Source organism: Trichechus manatus, unplaced genomic scaffold (assembly GCF_000243295.1).
Source record: "Trichechus manatus latirostris isolate Lorelei unplaced genomic scaffold, TriManLat1.0 scaffold00170, whole genome shotgun sequence".
Classification (NCBI taxonomy): domain Eukaryota; kingdom Metazoa; phylum Chordata; class Mammalia; order Sirenia; family Trichechidae; genus Trichechus; species Trichechus manatus.
Window position 1 is genome coordinate 3,307,041 of NW_004444106.1, and position 21,756 is coordinate 3,328,796.

Genomic DNA, 21,756 nt, shown 5'->3' on the forward strand with positions numbered 1-21,756 from the left:
CAAAAGGCGGAACCGTGTTAGATCAAGAGAAACAGGAAATAAAGAGTTTTCGCCACATCCGGCACTTCCTCTGGCGCCTGCGCCGTGTGCTGAGGAGGCCGGTGATGTCCGGTGAAATCCAAGATGGCGGCGCTAGGCTGAGGGTGCTGCCGGTGAGGGCCCCGGGGCCGGCGGGGGCAGGATCCAGGAGGTGTGTGTGTGGGCATGGGGATGGGGGAGTTCGGGGCTCTGGGCACCGGCCGCTTCCACGTTTCTGCTCTCTGTTTTCTGCAGGTGAAGTAAGTGCCGCCTCCGCCCGCCTGACGCCCCTCGGTGGGACCTCGCCGCCGCGGCCATGTCTGGGCCCGGCAACAAACGCGCCGCCGGAGATGGGGGCTCGGGACCCCCAGAAAAGAAGCTGAGCCGCGAGGAGAAGACCACGACCACTCTCATAGAACCCATTCGCCTTGGGGGCATCTCTTCCACGGTTCGTAGGTCCTAGCCCTCAGAGTTTGCCAGACTCCCATCTGTGTTCTCCTCCCAGACCGCCCAGAACCTTATCGCTAGTTTCCCAGGCTTAGCAGGATCCACTTTACAGAACACTGTTGAAGGGAACTAAGAACACGACGTCTGCCATCCCTTGATAGGGAAGGTTTCTAGAGGACGTATGACTTCTCAAAGACTCCAGGGTTAGAAGTGGGCAGGGGCAGAAACAGAACGTGAAGCTCACAGTCAAGCCGCTTTCTCTAAGGATGCCAAAGCCTCTTTAAATTCTGTTTGCAGTTAGTTTGGGGATGCCGTTCCTTCTCTGTCTCTCCTTATGTTTGATTTGTGGGCCCTGCTTGACCCTCTCCTCGGCCTCTTTGTTTCCCTTGGTAGGAAGAGATGGATCTGAAGGTACTGCAGTTCAAGAACAAGAAACTAGCAGAGCGGTTGGAACAGCGGCAGGCTTGTGAAGATGAACTCCGAGAAAGAATTGAGAAGTTAGAGAAGCGGCAGGCCACAGATGATGCCACACTCCTCATTGTCAACCGCTACTGGGCCCAGGTGGATGCCCCTCTGCTTTCCGAGATCTCGCCTTTATCTGGCTACCAATCGCGAGACTCCTCTGCTGAGAAAGGAGTATTATGCTGGGAAGCACCTGAGGGGTCCGTAACATTTTCGGTGCTTTCTCCTTTCAGCTGGATGAAACTGTGGAAGCCCTTCTTCGTCGTCATGAGAGCCAGGGGGAGTTGTCTTCAGGGACAGAGGCACCTGGAACCCAGGAGGGGCCGACACACGATGGGACCCCTCTCACAGAGCCAGGGACATCAGAGCTGAGGGGTAGGCCAGAGCCCTAGGATCTGGGAAGCTTAGTTAATCTCTGGGAAGGTTATGGGGAGGAGGGAGTTTTGATGTTAAGGCTCCTGAATGCCTTCCCCCCGCCCCTGCCCCCACCCTCAACACAATTTCATGTTTGGGCAGCAGAGTGCAGGCTTTGAAACGACTGACTTGGTTCGTATTGCAAGTCATGTTTTGACGCTCTTATTTGGTTAAAAAAAAAAAAGTATTGAGTGTTGGCTATGTACTTGGCGTTGTTCTAGTTTTGGAAGAGACAGAAATAAGCAAGAGGAAGTATTGTCCTTGTCAATCAGGGAATTGATATTGAGAGAAATAGACTGGCTATTAAGGAAATAAATGCATAAGTATATATGTGATTTTCAACTGTAATAAGTGAAAAGTATAGAGATCCCTGAAAGAGAATGATGTGTGTGCATGTTTATGTGGCTGTAACTTAGATTGGGAAATTAGATGAGGCTTCCCTGGGACCTCTAGGGTCTTGAGGAAATTAGCTCCCTGAAAACCTCAGTTGTGTCACTTTCGAGAGGGGGATAGCACTGTACGTAGGCTGTGGGTGTGTTGATTTCAGTGAGCCATGGAGTGTGAAAGACTCAGTCTGGGACTTGGTATAGAGTGATGGTAATTTCTACTGTTATCCTCATGAGGGTTTGTCTGTCCCTCTCAGAGCCTCTGCCAACGCAGCTGAGACCCCCTCTTAGTGAGTCAGCCTTGGCTTTTGTGGTGGCACTGGGCGCCAGCAGCAGTGAGGAGGTGGAGCTGCAGCTGCAGGGCCGTATGGAGTTCTCCAAGGCAGCCGTGTCCCGTGTTGTAGAGGCCTCAGACCGTTTGCAGCGCCAGGTGGAAGAACTCTGTCAGCGAGTATACAGCCGAGGTTAGTTCTTTGTACTCCTACCCTAGAGCTGTCCACCCCCACCTACACCTTTATGGCACCCTCTCTCTAGTTCCCCTAATGCTGTGAGCCCAAAGGCAGCTGGAATTCCCCAAGGAATAAACCAGCCACGTTCTAGGGGAAGAGTTGGGTTGTACAGGGGAGGCTCCAGCTTTGATTCTTGGAGTTGAACTATGGAGAAATGGGTGGAAGAGTTTGTGATTCTGATGAGGCCACCTCTCTCTGGCTGGAGAACTCTTTGGAGTGCTGTGCACAAACCTTGTTGGCAGTTACTAATCCACAAGGAATAGCAGCAAGTGCTCAGGCTTTGCAGGCTGACAGGCTTCTCCCAGCGTTAGTTCTGCCACTCTAGCCTGGCTGTCCTGGGCAGATAGATCTACTCTTTGAGTAGGTTTCCCCGTCTGTAGTGGAAATGAGAACCTCTTGACTTTGTCATGAGAAATGGACCAAAAAGCTGGTGGATCACATTGGGCATGTAGCAGACTCCAAAATGCAAAATTTTGTTCCATTGCCCTGGAGTTGACTCTTACTTATGCCCTGCCTTCCCAGGGGACAGTGAGCCCCCCAGTGAGGTGGCTCAGGCACGCACCCGGGAGCTGGGCCGTGAGAACCGGCGGCTACAGGACTTGGCCACCCAACTGCAGGAGAAGCACCACCGTATCTCGTTAGAGGTGGAGTCAAGGTCTTTGGGGGTGGGATTAGAATCAGGGCAGGGTTTGGGTTAGATGGGCACCCGAGGAGTCTCAAGGAACCAAGTCCCTCATCCAAGCATCTGCCCCCTCCATTGCCCGTAGTACTCTGAGCTCCAGGATAAAGTGACTTCGGCAGAGACCAAGGTGCTGGAGATGGAGACAACAGTGGAGGACCTGCAGTGGGACATTGAGAAGCTGCGCAAGCGAGAGCAGAAGCTTAATAAGCACCTGGCGGAGGCCTTGGAGCAGGTGGAGCTGGGGTGTTAGGTCAGATGGAGCCAGGGCTGGGTACTTAGGGCCCTAGTTTTACATCTGTCTGTCTGCCTCTTTTCTTTCCACAGCTCAACTCTGGCTACTACGTGTCTGGGAGCTCCTCAGGCTTCCAGGGTGGCCAGATCACACTCAGCATGCAGAAGGTGAGGGGGTGTCATTCTTCCCAACCCTTCCATCACTTTTTCTCGACCCCACCCTTGAAGTTCCCGTCAGAATTAAGGACAAACATTGAGCCAAAGTTCCTGAGGCCCTGTGTTTATTTATTCACTAAACAGTTGTTGAACATTAAGTGTCAGCCCCTGTGCTGGGTGCTGGGAATATCGGAGAACAAAATAGAGCTTAGATTCTAGTTGGGGGAACAGATGATAAAGAAATAAGTAAAACACACAGTATATCAGTTATACCACAAAGGAAAATAAAGCAGAGAAAAGAGATAAGTGGAAGTGTGTTGGAGTCGGTTGGCATTCTTAGCTGGGTGTCTGAGGAAGGACCTCACTGAGGGGTGCATGTAATCGGTATCTCATTCCTCGTCTTGCCTTCACTCTCTCACATCTTGGTCATTGCACGTTTTCTTGGTGCCATCGGGGTCACTTTGCCGTTTCCCTTTACTCCAGCTGGCTCCTCAGGTCTTCTGGGACACCCATGAGTTAGGAGCCTTGGTTCCCACGACTGACCATACAGTATTGAATTTTCTCCCACTTACATGGGAGCCCTTAGGACAGTGCTTAGTCTGCCTCATCCCTGGGACTTCAGACTCCATCTGTACTGCACAGGGGAGCTTGGATGGAGTGTATGGCGGGGATGTGAGGGAGGCCTGCAGCCTGCATCCCATGGCCCCTTCCACTCCATAGTTTGAGATGCTGAATGCAGAGTTGGAGGAAAACCAGGAATTGGCCAACAGCCGCATGGCAGAACTGGAGAAACTACAGGTGGAACTGCAGGGCGCTGTGCGGACCAATGAGCGCCTCAAGGTGGGCTGGGGCTAGGACAGCCTGGGCCTGCAAGGTAGGGGCTGACCCCTGAATTCTGCTTGCTGATCACTTTTGGGCATATCTGTTTCAGGTGGCTCTACGGAGTCTTCCAGAAGAGGTAGTGCGAGAGACAGGGGAATACCGCATGCTGCAGGCCCAGTTCTCTCTGCTCTATAATGAGTCTCTGCAAGTGAAGACCCAGCTGGACGAGGCCCGGGGGCTGCTCCTGGCCACCAAGAACTCCCACCTGAGACACATCGAGCACATGGAGGTGTGGCCCTGGGACAGATGGGGACTGGGAGGTAGGGGCCAGAGTCTTAGGGCTCAGAGGCCCTCTGTGCCTGCCAGTAGTCCCTTGGGAATAGATTCTTCCTAAGCCATTGAGGCCTGAAGTGGGGTGAAGGAGGGAGGGGTTTGCCAGGGGGAGCTAAGGGTTCATGTGGATCCTTATGGCTCATCCTGCAGAGCGACGAGCTGGGGCTACAGAAGAAGCTGCGCACAGAGGTTATCCAGCTGGAGGACACGCTGGCCCAGGTACGCAAGGAGTACGAGATGCTGCGCATCGAGTTTGAACAGAACCTGGCAGCCAACGAGCAGGCGGGTATGTGGTGAGGACAAGTTGGAGGTGGGGCCTTATCTGGGAGTACTGGGCCCTGGGAGTGCTGGCCCTGCTTATCCAGGTGCAAGAGGTTAAGCCCCCTTCTTTGCTAGAGCCTCAGCTCCCTCTGGAAAAGAGGGACCACACTACCTGGCTCACAGGTGAGTCAGCTGAGGTGGCTGATGTAGCAGGTGCAGCCATAACGAGCTGCCAGCCCCGTCTCTGGCTCTCTGGCCTTCCAGTTCCTTTCTCTTTCAGGTAGACATTCATTTTACAAAAATTTATTGAACACCACCTATGAGCCAGGCTCTGCCCTAAGCTTTGGGGTTATGCCAGTGAACAAAACACAAAGAATCTCTGCTATTGAGGAGCAGTACTCTAGTAGGGGAAGACAGGCAACAAAAAAGAAAAAAATAGAACGTGTATGTTAGATAATGATAAACATACTAAGCAAAATAAAGCAGTTATTAGTTGCAGTGGAGTCAGTTCCTACTCACGGCAACCCCACGTATGCAGAGAAGAATTGCTCCATAAGGTTTTCAATGCTATGACCTTTTGGAAGCAGATTGCCAGGCCTGTCTGCCTAGGTGCCTCTGGGTGGATTCGAACTGCCAGTTGGGTGGGTTTGGCAAGTAGTCGAGCGCTTAACCATTCGTGCCACCCGGGGACTTCTAAATAAAGCAGGGAATAGAAGATAGAAAGTAGTAGGAGAAAGGATATTGCAGTTTTGGACGGAGAGGCCAGGGAAAGTAATCGAAGTCGCATTTGTTTAAAAATCTAAAGGAAGTTGATTAACTTTTTTGTGTGAATTTATAGTTATCTGCTCCATTGAAGTATTTTTAAAAATCTACATTAAAAATAATATCAAGAGGCAGTGTCAAGTTACTTTTAGGAATTGTTTACTTTGATGAGCTCATACTAATTAGAAGGCCTCAATTTTCCTCTCCTGCACAATGGGAGTGATGGCTCTGGCTCAGCCTCTTCCCCATGGAGGGGGCAAGCCCCTGACCCAGGGACCAGCCCAACCCCTTACTTCCTGACACCCCTCCCCCAGGGCCCATCAACCGAGAGATGCGCCATTTGATCAGCAGCCTCCAAAACCACAACCACCAGCTGAAGGGGGACGCCCAGCGCTATAAGCGGAAGCTGCGGGAGGTGCAGGCTGAGATTGGCAAGGTGAGCAGGGGTAGGCGCTGTCTGGGAAAAGCCTTTCCTGGACCCCAGTGCACATGTCTTGCCTCACCCTGTTCCCTGTCTTTCTTCTCAGCTCCGGGCCCAGGCCAGTGGCTCTACCCACTCCATTCCTAACCTGGGCCATCCAGAGGACTCTAGCCTCGGTGCCCCAGCCCCAGGGAAAGAAGAGGGTGGGCCAGGCCCTGGTGGTGCCCCTGACGGCAGGAAGGAGATGACTTCGATGCCTGGTGCCACCATAACTGCCTCATCAGTGAGGAAGGAGGAACTGGTCCCTTCTGAGGAGGATACCCAGGCCCTAACCCTTGGGGCCCAGGGCCCCTCCTCCCGGGGCCGAGAACCTGAGGGCAGGCCCAAGCGGGAGCTTCGAGAACGGGAAGGGCCTGGCCTTGGACCCCCATCTGCAGCCTCAGCTCTCTCAAGGGTTGACCGGGAGAAGGCCAAGGTGGAAGAAGCCAAAAGGAAGGAGTCAGAGCTCCTCAAGGGTCTCCGAGCAGAGCTCAAGTGAGGCCCTGTTCTTGTCTCCTATTCTTCTCACCCCTGCCAAGTAGTCTCCAGCCCTTCTCACCAAGCCTTCCTCTTGTACCTCCCCTAGGAAGGCCCAGGAGAGCCAGAAGGAGATGAAGCTGCTGCTGGATATGTACAAGTCAGCACCCAAGGAGCAGAGGGATAAGGTGCAGCTCATGGCAGCAGAACGCAAGGCCAAGGCTGAGGTGAGGGCAGGTAGGGCCTGGGGCCTGCAGAAAGGCTGCCCCAGAGGTCCTGTTACACTTTGGGGAGTTCTGACCAAATGAGTGCCCCAGGTCAGCAAGATGCAGTGATGAGTGCTCCGTCTTCCTGGTGGCTGTAGGTGGATGAGCTACGGAGCCGCATCCGGGAATTGGAGGAGAGGGATCGGAGGGAGAGCAAGAAGATCGCGGATGAGGATGCCCTGCGGCGCATTCGGCAGGCGGAGGAGCAGATAGAGCACTTGCAGCGCAAGTTGGGTGCCACAAAGCAGGTGTGGCTTCTTTTGTGGTCCCCTTGCTTCTAAACCTTGGGATTCCCTTAACACTCTCTGTTGGGTGCCCCTAGCATTGTGGCACCTTGATGGCCGCTGTGGTTCTTGGCTCAGCCATGTATTCTGTGGTTCCCCACAGCCATCTTGTCTCTCCTCCACACTCTATCTTGTCCCTGCCTATTTGCTGCAGGAGGAGGAGGCGCTGCTGTCAGAGATGGATGTGACAGGTCAGGCTTTTGAGGACATGCAGGAGCAGAATGGGCGGCTACTACAGCAGCTACGGGAAAAGGATGATGCCAACTTTAAGCTGATGTCCGAGAGGATCAAGGCCAACCAGATTCATAAGCTCCTGCGGGAGGAGAAGGATGAGCTGGGTGAGCAGGTTCTTGGCCTCAAGTCCCAGGTAAGGCTCATTTGGGCTTGTAGGGTGGAGCTGGAGAGGCAGGGGCTCCTTAGCACTGAGCCCTCATCCCTTTCCTCAGGTAGATGCCCAGCTGCTGACCGTGCAGAAGCTAGAGGAAAAGGAGCGGGCCTTGCAAGGCAACCTTGGGGGTGTGGAGAAGGAGCTGACACTACGTAGTCAGGCCCTGGAGCTCAACAAGAGGAAGGTGAGGCTGGGCCTGAGGGGACCAGCGACCTAGGATACTGGCTAACATCTCCACTTTCTGATTCCACTCAGCACCTCTGAAAAGAATGGCCTGAGGGTAGGGCTCTGAGCTGGTTAACAGCTCACGTGTGTCCAACACATACTGTGTGGCAGGCCCTGTGCTTGGTCACATTTCAATCTTAAAATAATCCTACAGAGATGGTTTTTTTTTATTATCTCCACTTTATAAATAGGAAACTGAAGGCTAGAGAGAGAGTTGACGTTCTCAAGAAAGAGAGGAACCCACTCTTTTTGCTTCCAGGACCCACGTTCTAACTACTGCATTGGTTAGCTATAAAATGGGGATCAGGGTCTCTATCACACAGCTGCATTAAAGGAAGTAAACATAAGAAATGCCTAGCTCATGGTAAAGGCTTAAGTTTAACATTGAATTTCATGGTTTTTCTCCTGCTGGGCTTTTTTCGCCTCCAGTCAATCCATTCATTTAAGCAGTATTTTCACACTTCTGCTATATACCAGGCCCTGTGCTGAGTGCGGGGGAGACAGTGGGAACAAGACAGGCCCTGCCTTTGTGGAACTTCCAGTCTTGAGGAACAGATAACAAGCCAGTGATTCCACAAATAAAACGTTACTACAGGTCACAGTAAGTCTTGAGAAGTAGGGTGCTGTGAAAGAAAAATAGTGAAGCCTTTCTCAGGAGGTGACATTTGAGCTGAGACCTGAGGGGAAAACTCTGTATATTGGGATAGTTGAGGGGAACAAAGAGAAGAGCTCTGTGAAGGCTCAAAGATGAGAGCATCAGGCGAGAAACTTTAAGTGTCAGGAATGAGAGGGAGAGTCTAAGGAGGTGAGGGCTGAGGGGTCAGGAGGTCAGACCAGCTCTGGCGCAGGTACTGGACTTGACCCCAAGAGCAAGAATCACTGCAAGGTTTTACGCAAACATAGGTGGACCATGGCCTGACTCCCCAGGCTGAGGCAAATGGTTCCCCTCCTCCCTGTCCCACCTGTCTCAGGCTGTGGAAGCAGCCCAGCTGGCTGAAGACCTGAAGGTGCAGCTGGAGCATGTGCAGACACGGCTACGAGAGATCCAACCCTGCCTGGCGGAGAGCCGGGCTGCTCGTGAGAAAGAGAGCTTCAACCTCAAGAGGGCTCAGGTGTGTGTGGGATGGAGCTGGTCTGGGATCAGGCAGTTCAGGGTGAGGGCCCTTGCACTCAGCTTAGCCTCTCTTCTACCCAGGAGGACATCTCACGGCTGCGGCGCAAATTGGAGAAGCAGAGGAAGGTAGAAGTTTATGCAGATGCTGATGAAATCCTCCAGGAGGAGATCAAGGAGTACAAGGTGGGGCTGTGAGGCTGAGCTGTGTCCCATCAGCCCAGGAATCTGAGATGAGGGGTTGTTGATAACTAGTGGTAGTTTGGGAACCCCAGAGATAAGGTGAAGGAGCCCTAGTGGCATAATGGTTAAGTGCTCGGCTGCTGACTAAGAGGTCAGTGGTTCGAATCCACCAGCAGCTCTGTGGGAGCAAAGACCTGGCGACCTGCTCCTGTAAAGATTACAGCCTAGGAAACCCTATGGAGCAGTTCTAGTCTGTCATATAGGGTGGGTATGAGTCACAACTGACTCAGTGACACACAGCAACAGAGATAAAGTAGGATAGTAGAAAGGCTTGGAGCAGAACATTGGTTGTGGAGTTAAGATAGCTGACCAAGTATTGATTGTACACCTACTAGTGCCAGGGACAGTGCTAGGTAGGTGTTTTTTCAGATGGGGCGGCGGGGGCAGCCACGTAATTCTTCCACCCAAGTGATGAGTGATGTAATGGCAGAGGCCAGAGAAGGGCTGTGGGAACTCAGGAGAAGACCTTAAACCAGCCCTGGCGGTCAGCAGGCTTTCTAGAAGGAATGTCACCAGAGGCCAATCTGAAGGATGAGTCAGGGTTGGCTGTGAGGAATGGGGTGAGAGAGTTCCAGGCAAAGGAAAGGCAGATATGAGGCCTCAAGTGGAGAGAACAGAGAGCTGGACATCACAGTTGAAGGAGAGAACGTGGGTTTTGTTTTAAGAGGGAAGCCTGGAGAGGCTGGGCAGTGTCAGACCCTGACGGGTGTAGTAAGCCAGGCTGAGATGCTTGCTTTATTCTCTAGGCAGTGTGGAGACATCAGAGGGTTTTAAACAAGAGACTGACATGGTGAGATTTGCTCTTGGATTTGGGCTGGAGGGATTAAGAATAGAGGCAGTGAAATCTGTTAGCTGTTGCAGTTGTTGAGGCGAAAATGACATTGAACCAGCCTAAGGTATTACAGACAAGCAGATGGGTTCAGGAGATATATGGCAGGTAAAACTGCCTGGACTTGGGGATGGATCAGGTGCATGGTGTGAGGAAGGGGGAGGAGGTATTAAGGAAGACTCCTGGGTGCCTGGTTTGAGCATCTGGATGGATGACTGCCATTTACTGGGGTTAGGAAGGTTGTGAAGAGCAGGTTTTGGTGGATGATGGTTAAGGATGTGTTGAGAACAAGATGGGAGCTGTAGCAACCTCAAAACTTAAGTGATGCGCAGAGGAAGAGGAGGCCGTCGGGAGGAAGGAGAGTGATATAGAGGGAGCGGAAGGGGGAAGAGCTTAAAGGTGGTGGGGGGGTAAGCTGAGTCAGAGCTGCCAAGGAGGTAAAGGAACCGAGCAATGGGAGATGCCCCCTTGGCTTTGGCAGTCTTGGCAAGAATAGTTTTGGGCTAGAGGTCAGATCGCCTGCCTTCTCATTGACTGGAGTGAGGAGGCGGGGGCGAGATTGATAGACAACCCTTTGAAGTACTTTAGCTAAAGGGGCAGAGGCACATGGAGTAGAAGGAAAGAGTTTCTCAAGATGAGAAAGATTTTGGAGCCTGTTAAATGCTAGTAGGTAGTAAGCTCCTGAGTGACAGGGCAGAGGTGATGCTGGGGAGGTTGCTGAGGTGGCCAGCTGGGGTGTGATTTCAAGCAGGGTAGAGGAGGTATGTTGGGGGATGCTGAGTGTTGAATTCCTATCCAGAGTTGAGAGGTGAGACTTTCTGTTGGCAGATGGGAGGTTTCAGGACAGGAGAGGAGTGAGTCCAGGGACCCACAGCAGGGTCTCCGGGCAGCATTGGGTGTCCAGCTGAGGGTGGAGACAGCAGATTTCTAGTGGCACTGTCATGCCCAGATGCGGTTTAGCAGGTGCAGGTGAAGAGGTAGACAGTCGGCTTGAGCCAGGATTGGAGTTTTGCCAGAGAATGACAGAGGGGCAGAAGAGCCAGGCAAGGCCCGTGTGTCTCTGGCCTTGAGAAGGGCCCATGTGACAGCACTGCCCAGGTTAGGATCTAGGCCTTGCTACTTTCTAGTTTTGAGACCTTGGCCTCTGAGCCTCAGTTTCCTCATTTGTAGAGTGCTCACCCCACCCCCCACCTCCCAGGGTTATGGGGAGGGTTAGATGCAGTCCGCTGTGTGGCGGGCTCAGCCTGGACCAGCTCCTGAAGACTGCTTAGGGTCTGGGCACCATCAGGGTTGTTCCCAAGCTGATGCCTTTGCCTGGCCCAGGCGCGGTTGACCTGCCCCTGCTGTAACACCCGCAAGAAGGATGCAGTGCTTACCAAGTGCTTCCACGTTTTCTGCTTCGAGTGTGTGCGAGGCCGCTATGAGGCACGCCAGAGGAAGTGCCCCAAGTGCAACGCAGCCTTTGGTGCCCACGACTTCCACCGTGTCTACATCAGCTGAACCCGTAACTCAGGGGACTTTGGAGCACCTACAGGCCCTGGGGGCTGTGCCCCCAGCCCCTCCCTATCCCAGGTCTGTTGGCCCCTACCCTGCATTCCAGACCCTATGGGCCCAGTTCCTGCCCACCTGGTTGGTTTGGGGGCCCCAGTACGTGCTAGTGGGATCAGTTAAGCTTAGCTCCATCTTTTCCTCAAGATCAAAGGGGCAGCCTAGGTGGCACCTGCTTTGCAGCAAAGTCCGCCATGAGAGGCCTGAGGGTCCAGAGCTCTCAACTGAGCTTCCCAGAAGCTGCCCTAACCTTCCCCCAGTTTCCAAGGGCCCGTCCTAGATCTTAGGAGGAAATTCCCCAGGCTGTGATCTCCTGTTAGAGGCTTACCACCTGTCTACACACCCACAAGTAAGGAGTGGGCTAGGCCCCTAGCCCCTTTTTGTGAGACTTGGGTCCTGAGATTTCTTCACCTACCCCCCTCCCCCCAGGCCTGGGCAGGGCTTCCCTCCTGTGGTGTTCCCTGTGACCCTTTAGCCTTTAGCACAAGAGCTAGAGCAAGGGGCACCACCCTATTGCTCGGGATTGCTGCAGTCACCCCCTCATCTTGAAATGTTCAGCCAACCAAGATCGTCAGTTAGTAGCTAAACAGGACCCTCCCCAATTTCCACTTTTCTTCCAAGCCTGCTTATCCCCACCTCATGTAGCCTGAGGCTCCACTGGGTCTCCAGCTCTGACCCTACTTTCATCTTGGTGGCCTTATCTGCAGTGGAGGCAGAACTTCCCCAGAGGGGAAGGGACAGACCAGCCATTGGGCCAACTTCCAGTCATTCCAGGCAGAAGAGCTTCACCCAGCCACCCTGTGACTGAACCTGTACCCATGATGCTTCCTGTGCTGCCTGCCCATGTAGGCCAGGAAGGCAGCACCCAGAAGGGCCTGGGAGGTGGAGCTGCTGATAGATGCCGGGGCCTATTTGGACCTACAGCCCCTACACTACAGAGATGTCTTGTATAGGCTGGTAATCGTTATAAATAAATGTCCAACCCTCGGCCTACAGTCGGCATAGCCAGTCATCCTCCCCTGAACGTGGTGCCCACTTTTTAGCCACTACACCTGCCCCTGGTATGAGACCCGCTCCTGGCCACTCCAAAATCCTGGTTGTGCTTAGGCTTAAGGGCTATCAGGGATCCCTACCCCATACTGGGCCTGTGCAGGAGGGGCAGCGCACCCATCTTGCTTTCAGGCAGAGGGTTTTAGGCAGCCAGGTTTGGCTTCAGGAGTCAGCTTCCTCGGGCCGGCTTGCCACTCCCCTGGCAGTCATTGGCCATTGGCATGCCGTTTTCGTGTTGGGAGATTCCCGGAGGCCTCCAGCTGCATCCTGGGAAATGTAGTGCCTTATTCGCACATGGCGAGAAGGCATTCCGAAGGGGGCACGCTGTTACTTGGCTGTGCAGGCCAAAGGCGGCACTGGACCTAACGCCCCCTCAAATGGACAGACTAGGACATCTCAGGGGAGTGACTTCCTTCATTGCAGCTTGTGCTGGCCCTTGGCCATGTCCTCGGAAACCAGGCGCCTCGGTTCAGCGCGCTGTCTGGGCCTCGGATGGATCTTTCACGGAAGCTATACTGGAACTCGCGCTGACCGGGGTTGGTGTCGGAGCTGGAGTCGGGGCCATGGCCACAGTGGCGACCGCGGGCTTATCAGCTGACGGGCTTTCGCGGGAGCCCGCGGCCCTGTCAGTGGTTGCGCCTTCACGGAGACTCGCGGCCTTGTCCGCTTTCGGGCCCCGCCTGGTGGCCGGGGCTTCGGCGGGACCGTAGCGGCTGGACCAGGTCGGATCGGAGACAGAGAGGCGGGCTACTGTGGCCCCGGGCGAGGTCGCGGGGCTGGCGGCGGAAGGCACGCTCGCGGAAGCACGGGCCGCCGCGGGGGACGGCATCAGGCCGCCGAAGAAGTATCCGTGGCCCGGGGGCAGCGGAAGCAAGGGTAGGAAGAACGCAGGATATTGCATCATAGAGACACGGCCACCTGCGCCCTCTAGAGAGATCCTGGCGCGGTGAGGAGAGCTACACCCAGGGCGCTGGCGGAGGTCAACCAATCTTCTGCGAGCGCTATCCTTTTTCCCAGGCGTCACCTCCGCATGGGCTTCTTTCCCAGTAAATGCAAGTAACTGCATATTGCCTTCTCAGACATCTCCCCTAATGGTCAGTTTATCAAAAAGAGCTAAAAAGTCTTTGTGAGTGCTCATATCTAATAATAGATGAGGTGTCAAACTACTTTCTCAGACTCTCTGACCGCTAAAAATGTGAGAGAAAGATCCCCAGCGTGGGGGAGCAAGCACGGATGGCCCTAGGAGGAACAGAGTAAACTCAATAAACCGTTTGCCACGAGCCTGTCCAATTTTGGGAAGATCGGCCTTAGGGCTGGTTGGGCCCCTCCCCTTCCAACCTCCAGTAATGCCCAGGGTATCTGGTGGCTATGATACCCTGGGCCTCTGGGATGGGCAGGCCAAAACTGCCTGGACCAACCCTGACCTTGACTAACCTCCTGGGGGAGAGCAGATGTTGGCCTCAGTGGTGAAGGTGCCTGTTTCCACCAGAACTAGGGCTCCTGTCTGTGACTGGCCACAGGGTTCAGTGAAGCATTTGACACTGGCCACTCTTCTTGAAAGGCTTCCCTTGAGTCCTGTAGCACTATGCTCTCCTGGTTTCCCTCCTACTCCCCAGCTGCTAGCAGCTCCTCACTAACTTTGCTGATTGTTTTCCTCTTCTCCTAGGCTAGGCCCTCTCGTTTACACTCTGCCACTCTCCCTGGGTGTGTTTATCCATGGCCATGGCTACAGCTAAACTGCTAAGGCTCAACTCCAGCCTAGTTCTCCCTCCTGAGCGCCAGACCAAGAAAATCACCAATTGTGGAGGGAAACAGGATCATGTCACCCTCCTTCAAATCCCGCAATAGCGCCCCATCCCCAAGCTCCTAAAATGAGACTCTCAGCACACTCTGCTATATCTAGCTTTACCTTCTCTCGAGCCCTGCCCCCTATACTCTTCAGACCACAGCCAACTAACACACCGTTAATTCTCCCCAGCCTCTCCACATGCTATTCCCTTTTCTTGCAAACCTCATCCCTTGAGGTCTTGATCAGAGAGGCACAAGGAAGGTGGGCAGATAGCTTCCTAGCTGGAGCAGGAAGCCCCTGGCAGACAGGAGCAGAGGCAGGTGGCAGACGAGCAAGTGCTGACTTCAGGCGACCACTTGGGACCCTTCCGAGGCCCAGAAGATAGCGCTGTGGCAGGCCTGGCATTGAGAGTTGTTTGGAGTGGGCCCTGCCTGGCCCAGACAGTGTGGAGCCCAGAGCAGGCCCAGGCAGGCCCAGTGCTGGGGGGAGGGGAGGCTTGGATGACAGCCTGCCTGAGCTCTGGCCATTCTGGTTTCCCTCACTGACTTGCTGTGGAACTTAGGCAAGTGGCTGCCCTTCTGGGAGTCTCAACCTTTCCACACTGTGAGAGCCCACAGACATGCTAAGAGTGAAATGATAAACCAGGTCTCCACCTATCTTTTTTTAGGACCTAGGAGGCCCAAGTCCAGAGGAGGGGCTAAGACAGGTGGGCCAGGCCCAGGACCCAGGTCAACCAGGGGAGGTGGCTGCCAGCTTGTGGAGCTAGATCCTGGGAGGACAGGCTTTACTCTGGGGCATCCTGGAGAGGATGCAGGCATTGTGGCCAGAGAGGCCTCCCTGGACTACATAGCTGGGCCTGAGCCGGCCAGTGCCAGTTACCAGGCAGCCATCCAGCAGTCAGCACATCATTCTGGTGTAGAAGCCAGGCGCCAACAAGAGCTTCTTGGCTCTGCTACCATCTCATCAGATTTCCCCCCACCCCCACCAAGGGTACGGATTTTAAAACCTCATCAACTCCTCAGCTTCCCACCAGGAGGCACCAAATGAGGACTCTAGTGCCTCTGGGTAAAGGGTGAGAGTGGCCTGGGGCTGGGCTGAGCTTTTGAGGTCACACATGGGCCCTGGTTCTGGGAGAAGACAAGCTCTTTCAACTTGCTCTAGGCTGAAAGAGAAGACAGAAAACACCTGGGAAATCTTATTCCCTTTATTCTCTTCAGCTAATCAACATGACCACCGGTGACACAACACTGTTATTGACACACAACACTCAAAGGTGGGGCCTCTCTTCACTCCAGGGGGACAACTTAGGCGAGTGGGGTTGCCCTTATGGGGACAAAGGAGTCTGGGGGCTGCTCACCTCAGTGTGTGGGGGTTGTCATGGAACCCCACTTCTTGGTTGTAATGGTTTCCAGTTTCTCCACCGTTCAGGATTCATGCCCAGTTCTTAGAGTTCCCATCTGACCTCCATAGCCACAGCAGTTTCAGGTTTCACCCTAAGCTCAGATGAGTTTCTCCTTTCCCCCAATGACTCCCTGGCCCTGCTTGTTGGGCACCTCCACCGGGTACTTCTGAGGGGTCTGGGGCCTGCATGGAGCTGGATAAGAGGGGATGGCATGCTAAGCCTTTCAGACTCAGTTCTGGTGGGCAAGTGCCGTGGCCCCTGTGCCTTTGCCTGAGCCAGTCAGAGGGACACTGGATGCTGCCATTCACTGGGTGGGCCACATCTCCTGGCCAGCTCCCTTAGTTCCTCCCAACAAGATACAGTTCACCCTGGAGGGCAGCACCTGGCTAAAGGGGGGAGGTAGGGGTGGAGGGACAAGAGAGAACAGGCCACACTGCAAAGGTTTCTGACTCTGCCCTTTTCCTGCTTTGAAACCCCAGGCCCCGATGAATCGTGTCCACATCATCCATTCAGTACTGGAGCCGAGACTCTTAGCCCTCACCCATCCCTACAACATGCGAGCATCCTACTATATGCTACACCCTAGTCCTGACAGGCCTACAGTTGGCCTATGACTACGCGGACCACCTCTCCCCGGACTGGCCTCTGAGCCCAAAAGTCTGTTCCCCAGAACTGTTTTCTGAGGACAGATTCCTCAGACCTGTTTCCGAGGAGATCTGCTTCTAATTTTACAAGGGGTTTGTCTCTACAACTTTTAAGTTTCTTTCTGCTATCATCTTAGAGGAAAAAAAAAAAATCTGCTTGGAGGATTCAACTCCTTTTCCTCAGTCTTCTAGGGACACCCCTTTTGTCAAAGTCTCTTCTGATAGAGGTCTAGGAGGCAGGCTCCTCCTTCCCTCTCAGTAGTGCTTTCCTACCTGGCATTTGGGTGGGGTTGGGGGGGGACGTTATGCAGATGTTAACAAGGTGTTTTTCCCCCACAATCAGACATGGCCTGCCTTTTTCCTGTCCCAGCAAGCCTGGAAATTTTCTCCTACAGCGTTCTAGATTTTGATCCTTTTAAATTTGAGGATCATCCCTTTGGGGGCAGGATAGACGAAGGGTGAAGGATTTTCATCTTTTGAACTTTAAGGTAATGGAATTAGAGGTCTCTTCCACAGCTTTGTAGGAATTCAGGTCACCCTCTCTGGGGATGCGACTCCTGAAGGGGCACCTCACCCTGCCAGCATGGGGTCAGTGGGCACTTCTTTTCAGATCCAGCACTAAAGAGTCCTCTCCTCCATTAAGGGTCTCCAGGTTTAAGGGGTGGGGTTCTTGATACAGATGTTTCTCTCAAGAGTTCTCTCTTCAACCATTTTACAGGGCCATAGTCTCTTTCCCCTGCCACACACACCTAGCCACATTAGTGAGTTTGGCTGGGTTTATGAAAGTGTGTTAACTGTGTGTGGTGTGTGAGAACAGGAGGTGGGCCTGGCAGAGAAGCCACGTTTCTCATTCCTTCTGTTTCTCAGGTTTCTGGCTGAGGAGGAGAGAAGCCAAGTGGGTGGGATCTGTCGTCTGGGTCATCACAACCTCAGAGGGCACCAGGTACCAGGAAGGGGAAGGTGGCCAGGCCTTTGTAAACTCTTCGGGGACCTATGGTCCAGTCCATGAGGTGTTGGACACCCACCACTATACACAGGCCGCTCATCCTGCAGGCTGACTTGCTAACAGCTCAAATGGAAGACTGAGGTTTAAAAATCAGGTTGCTGGCTAATTGAAGCTTTCTACTCGATCGGCTGGCTGTCTCTTGTTGCCACAGAGAATCCACCATGGCTCTAGTTGACTTGAAGAGGAGAAGCCTAGAGAGGACGTGACCACACATAGGCCTTGAGTCTCTAAAGGGCTTTATTCTTTGGAGGTCAACTAGCAGCGGTTCTCCCTCTCCACTGAGGACAGAATGTGAGGAGATGGGCTGCCATCGCAGCAAGACTGGCAGCAGTTAGATTTCAGGAAAACCCCGACAGTAAGACCTGAGAATGTGGAAAGAGGGGCCCTCTGTTCCGGGACGCCTCTTCTACGGAGTAGAAGCCCCCAGCTGGGCTGGGAGATGGGTTGCCTGGATCGGGGCAAATCCTGGTGGCCAGAGCTAGGATCTGCTTGTACCTGCAGAAGCTCCTGGAAACAGGGAGGACGGGGCAGCCTGGAGTTAGCTGGGTGTCATTGGAACAGTTTTTCCACCTTGGTTTGCTTCCCTCAAAGCATTCTAATAGAAATCCTCCCAACTCTTCCCCCTAATTTTTGTGGTGGACTCCCAGTGTTCTCACACTGAAGTTTCTGTGCACCCCAAACAGCCCTTAAAAAGGCTTGCCATACTTTCCCCCCGCTTCATGTTTGGGTTCTTTTTGATAAGGAATTCTATGGGCCTTTTCCCCTAACACACACAATTCATCTAAGATTGGCCTCTTACCCCAAGGAGCCCCAGTGCAATTAGCTGGACTTTTAACTAGTTCCTGTGTCATTTCTCCTCTTCTGCTCACTTGGCTTGGCTATTTTTCTCCTGTTTTTGTTCTCTTCCTCTTCCAGTTCCACCCAATTTCCATGCTACTCCCCAGCTAAGCGCTTTCCTCAGGGTAATTGTCCAAGGCTGCCAGGAGAGAGGCTCCCTCCCCTACTCCACTGGGACAGAACACTGTGGAACAAATTTATGGGAGGTTTTCCTACACCTTCTGAGGGTTGCTCCTCCCAAGCCAATGCCATTGTTGTATTCCCTGCATTTTCCTCGACCCTATAGTTGCACAAGGATTTTGATACAGTTTTATAGGGCTGTCTAGAGACATATTGGGACCTTTTCCTACAGTTAATAGGGCTTTTATCCGCTATGGTTTATAGGGTTTTTCTGCTACAGACTTAAAGGACTTTTTTTCCTACGTATTTATAGGGTTTCTAACCCAACAGTTTTTCTATACTGCCTTATAAGTGGTTCCCCCCCAACAATTTTATAGGGTTTTTCATCACTCATGTAAAAGCATTATTTTTACCCAGGGTTCTTTATCCTTCACTTTCTCTACAGTCTAACCAGGTTTTCTTCCTTTCTCTGCATAATTCTTTTGGGGATCCGTTGTTCCTCTCAGTAGCGAGAGGCCCCCTGGTCTCCAGACTCATTTCAGAGGGAGACGCCTGGGTGGCAGCTCCTGTGGAGGAGGAGGGCTGCAACTTCTGTGAAGCCATCTCCACACTCGGGGCACAAATAGGGTTTTTCTTCCAAGAGGGTTTTGCGGTTTTCCCCTTCCCCATGATTGCTACTCTCTGTGGGGGTGGGGGCCTCCCCTTCACCTTCCTGACTTGTGGACAGGGTGGCTGGCTCTCGAAGTGGGTCCTCTGGTCTGGGGGACTTTTCTTGGGTGTGGGTCTCCTGGTGCCTGACGAGGGCCAGGTGATCGAGGAAGGAGGCCCCACAATCTGAGCAGCTGTAGGGTCTAGCCCCTAAGGGGCTCTTGAGGTGCTCCAGGAGAACAGAAGAGCTCCTCCCCAGCTCAGGACTTTTTTGGGGTTTCCCGCCTGCATGGACTTTCTGGTGCTGCAGCAGCTCAGAGCTGAGGCCAAAGCTTTTTTTGCATTCAGGGCATTTAAAGGGCTTGCCACTAAGGAAGGGACTGGGCCCTGCCCCTTCCCCAAGTCCAATCCTGTAATCAGGAAAGAGAAAGGGTTTTTCGTTGCCGTGGGTGAGCTGATGTTGGAGGAGGACAGAGCGATCCAGGAAGCTCTCTCCACAGTGGGAGCAAATGTAGGACTTGGAGGAGAGCAGCCCCAGCCTCTGGCTGAAGCTCTCCTGCCCATCAGGCATTTTAAAGGGCTGTCCCGGGGAGTCAGCTCTGCCCTCCGCAGCACCTGGATAGGAATTCCCTCCAAAAGGGAGCCTCGGGGGTCGGAACTGAGGTGGTTTGGGGGCTGGGTGTGCGATGAGGCCATCTGAATTCTTGTAGGGGTTCTCTCCAATATGGATCCTCTGATGCTGCATGAAGATGCCCTCATCGTTGAAGCCCTTTCCACAGACCAGACACTTGTGGGGTTTGGCTCCGGGTGGTGGGGTCAGCAGGGCGGGGTCCCCAAACCCCAGGAGGGAGTCACCCTGAGCTCTTCGGGCTGGAGTCTTCCCCCTCTCATGGATTACCCGGTGCTGCTCCAGCTCGTGTGCCTCCAGGAAGGCCTTCCCGCAGTCGGAGCACACGAAGAGGTTCTCATCCATGTGGGTGCGCACGTGGGTGATGAGGTTTGAACTCTGGCTGAAGCTCTTGCCGCACTCGGGGCACTTGTAGGGCTTCTCGCCCGTGTGGGTGCGTCGGTGCTGGATGAGGTGGGAACTCCGGATGAAGCTCTTGCCACAGTCAGAGCATTTGTAGGGCTTCTCGCCCGTGTGGATGCGCTGGTGGCGAATGAGGGTGGAGCTCATGATGAAGCTCTTGCCGCAGTCCGCACAGATGTAGGGCCGCTCGCCGCGGTGGATGCGCTGGTGGTTAATGAGGTTGGAGCTGACGCTGAAGCTCTTGCCGCACTCGGGGCACTTGTACGGCCGCTCGCCTGTGTGTGTGCGCTGGTGCCGCAGCAGCGTGGCACTCAGGGTGAAGGTCTTGCCACACACGGGACACTTGAAGGGGTCCTCGCGGAGGTGAGTCCGCTGGTGCTTGATGAGGGTGGAGCTATGGCCGAAGCTCTTGCCGCATTCGAGGCACTCATAGGGCTTCTCACCGGTGTGCGTGCGCTGGTGCTGTGTCAGCTCCGAGCTCTGGATGAAGCTTTTGCCGCACTCGGTGCAGCGATACGGCTTCTCACCGGCGTGGATCTTCTGGTGCTTGAGGAGATTGTGGTTCTGGCCGAAGCGCTTGCCGCACTCGGGGCACTTGTAGGGCTTCTCGCCCGTGTGAGTGGCCTGGTGCTGAATGAGGTCCGAGCTGCGGTAGAAAGCCCGCCGGCACTCTCCGCACTTGTACGGCTTCTCGCCCGTGTGGGATCGCTGGTGTTTGATGAGGTTGGTGCTCTGGGTGAAGGCCTTCTCGCACTCGGTGCACTTGTAGGGCTTCTCGCCCGTGTGCGTGCGCTGGTGCTGCACCAGGTTGGAGCTCCAGCTGAAGCACTTGCCGCAGTCGGGGCACTTGTAGGGCTTCTCGCCTGTGTGCGTGCGCTGGTGCTGCACCAGGTGGGAGCTCTGGGTGAAGCTCTTGCCGCACTCAGAGCAGGTGTTGGGCCGCTCACCGGTGTGGATGCGCTGGTGCCGCAGCAGCTTGGACCACTGGCTGAAGCTCTTGCCGCATTCGTTGCAGATGTAAGGCTTCTCAGCCCCGGACGGGCGGCCTTGTACCAGCTCTCGCAGGCTGGGCTCACTGGCCGGGACCACTGGGGGGCTGTTCCATGTGGTAAGGGCCCCCCACTGCCAACTGGCCTCACAGGCCTTGGTCCAGTCAGACGGGGCAGGGACTACCTCGGAGGCTGGGGGATCCAGAGGGGTCTGGTGGTCTAAGGGGTTGGGGTGACCCAGTGAGGCCGGGTGGTCCTGGGGGGTGGAGGGACTCAGGGAGGGCCCCTCCAGGGGCATCTCTGGTGGGTCCTTGAGTTCTGGACTCTGAGCTGGATCTCCCAAGATGATCTCCTCCCCAGAACTTTCCTGCTGAGGGCTCTCCTCTTCGTTCCCACTCTCGGCACCTACAGAGAGAAAGGGAGTCTCCAGCCCCCATCTCTTTTCAGAACACGGGGTCCGGTCTCTCTGCCCTCCCCTGGGTTTCCCCCAGAGTCTGGGTCCCTCCCTGACCGGGGCCACTGTCTTGTCAGGACCGCAGTCCCTCCTTGTGCCCCTCACCTTTGTGAGCATCGGTGGGGCTCTGCTCAGGACCCTGCAGATCCGGGCCGCACAGCGCCGTCTCAGGCTCCATCCCAGAGCTCAGGACTGTGGAGGGCTCCGGGGACCCTGGGAAGGAGAGAGGAGCACACAATGGGAGCTGATCTCCTGGTTTTCTTTACCTCTCCCGCCCAGCCTCATTCCCCAACCTTAGACTACTGACTGAAGCTCCTGCCGCACTCACCGCAGAGGCTGGATAATTGGCTAGGACCACCGTGGGGGGGGGGGCTGCTCCATGTGGTAAGGGCCCCCCACTGCCAACTGGCCTCACAGGCCTTGGTCCAGTCAGACAGGGCAGGGATTACATCGGGGGCTGGGGGACTGGGGGG

At 54.4% G+C, this 21,756-nt stretch overlaps 2 protein-coding genes across 5 annotated transcripts in view; one reads left to right on the plus strand and one right to left on the minus strand.

The window, feature by feature from the left end:
• The first annotated feature begins 76 nt into the window (after nt 1-76).
• Nucleotides 77-14,426, plus strand: RNF40 (ring finger protein 40). Of its 3 annotated transcripts, none has more exons than XM_004386673.3 (21): nt 77-190; nt 274-466; nt 859-1,026; nt 1,161-1,302; nt 1,985-2,191; nt 2,759-2,880; nt 3,004-3,150; nt 3,243-3,317; nt 4,026-4,145; nt 4,237-4,416; nt 4,611-4,746; nt 5,798-5,919; nt 6,011-6,438; nt 6,530-6,647; nt 6,785-6,934; nt 7,125-7,337; nt 7,417-7,542; nt 8,555-8,695; nt 8,779-8,880; nt 11,090-11,338; nt 12,022-14,425. In XM_004386673.3, exons 2-20 carry the CDS (start codon nt 335-337, stop codon nt 11,264-11,266), a joined length of 3,006 nt encoding a protein of 1,001 aa, XP_004386730.1. In that variant the 5' UTR covers nt 77-190; nt 274-334; the 3' UTR covers nt 11,267-11,338; nt 12,022-14,425. The 3 variants fall into 3 exon arrangements, with proteins under 3 accessions (XP_004386730.1, XP_023596808.1, XP_023596809.1); XM_023741040.1 differs by having other exon boundaries at nt 12,089-14,425; XM_023741041.1 differs by having other exon boundaries at nt 105-152; nt 12,022-14,426.
• A 3,491-nt stretch (nt 14,427-17,917) lies between these two features.
• The window catches only part of ZNF629 (zinc finger protein 629), a 6,511-nt gene continuing 2,672 nt past the window's right edge, over nt 17,918-21,756 (minus strand). The window contains exons 2-3 of one of the 2 annotated variants that reach the window (XM_004386675.2): nt 21,389-21,496; nt 17,918-21,234 (exon numbers count right to left, since the gene is read on the minus strand). In XM_004386675.2, coding sequence (XP_004386732.1) covers nt 18,701-21,234; nt 21,389-21,461 — 2,607 coding nt within the window. In that variant the 5' untranslated portion in view covers nt 21,462-21,496 and the 3' untranslated portion in view covers nt 17,918-18,700. Of the gene's footprint in view, nt 21,254-21,388; nt 21,497-21,756 lie in introns of both variants that reach the window. The other variant, XM_023740989.1, reaches the window with a different exon arrangement.

Bases quoted from the DNA above. Each gene is read 5' to 3' on its own strand.
- RNF40 (XM_004386673.3), top strand. From the start codon at position 335: ATGTCTGGGCCCGGCAACAAACGCGCCGCCGGAGATGGGGGCTCGGGA. The intron at 2,881-3,003 runs GTGGAGTCAAGG...CATTGCCCGTAG, and splicing joins ACCACCGTATCTCGTTAGAG to TACTCTGAGCTCCAGGATAA. The intron at 6,935-7,124 runs GTGTGGCTTCTT...TATTTGCTGCAG, and splicing joins AGTTGGGTGCCACAAAGCAG to GAGGAGGAGGCGCTGCTGTC.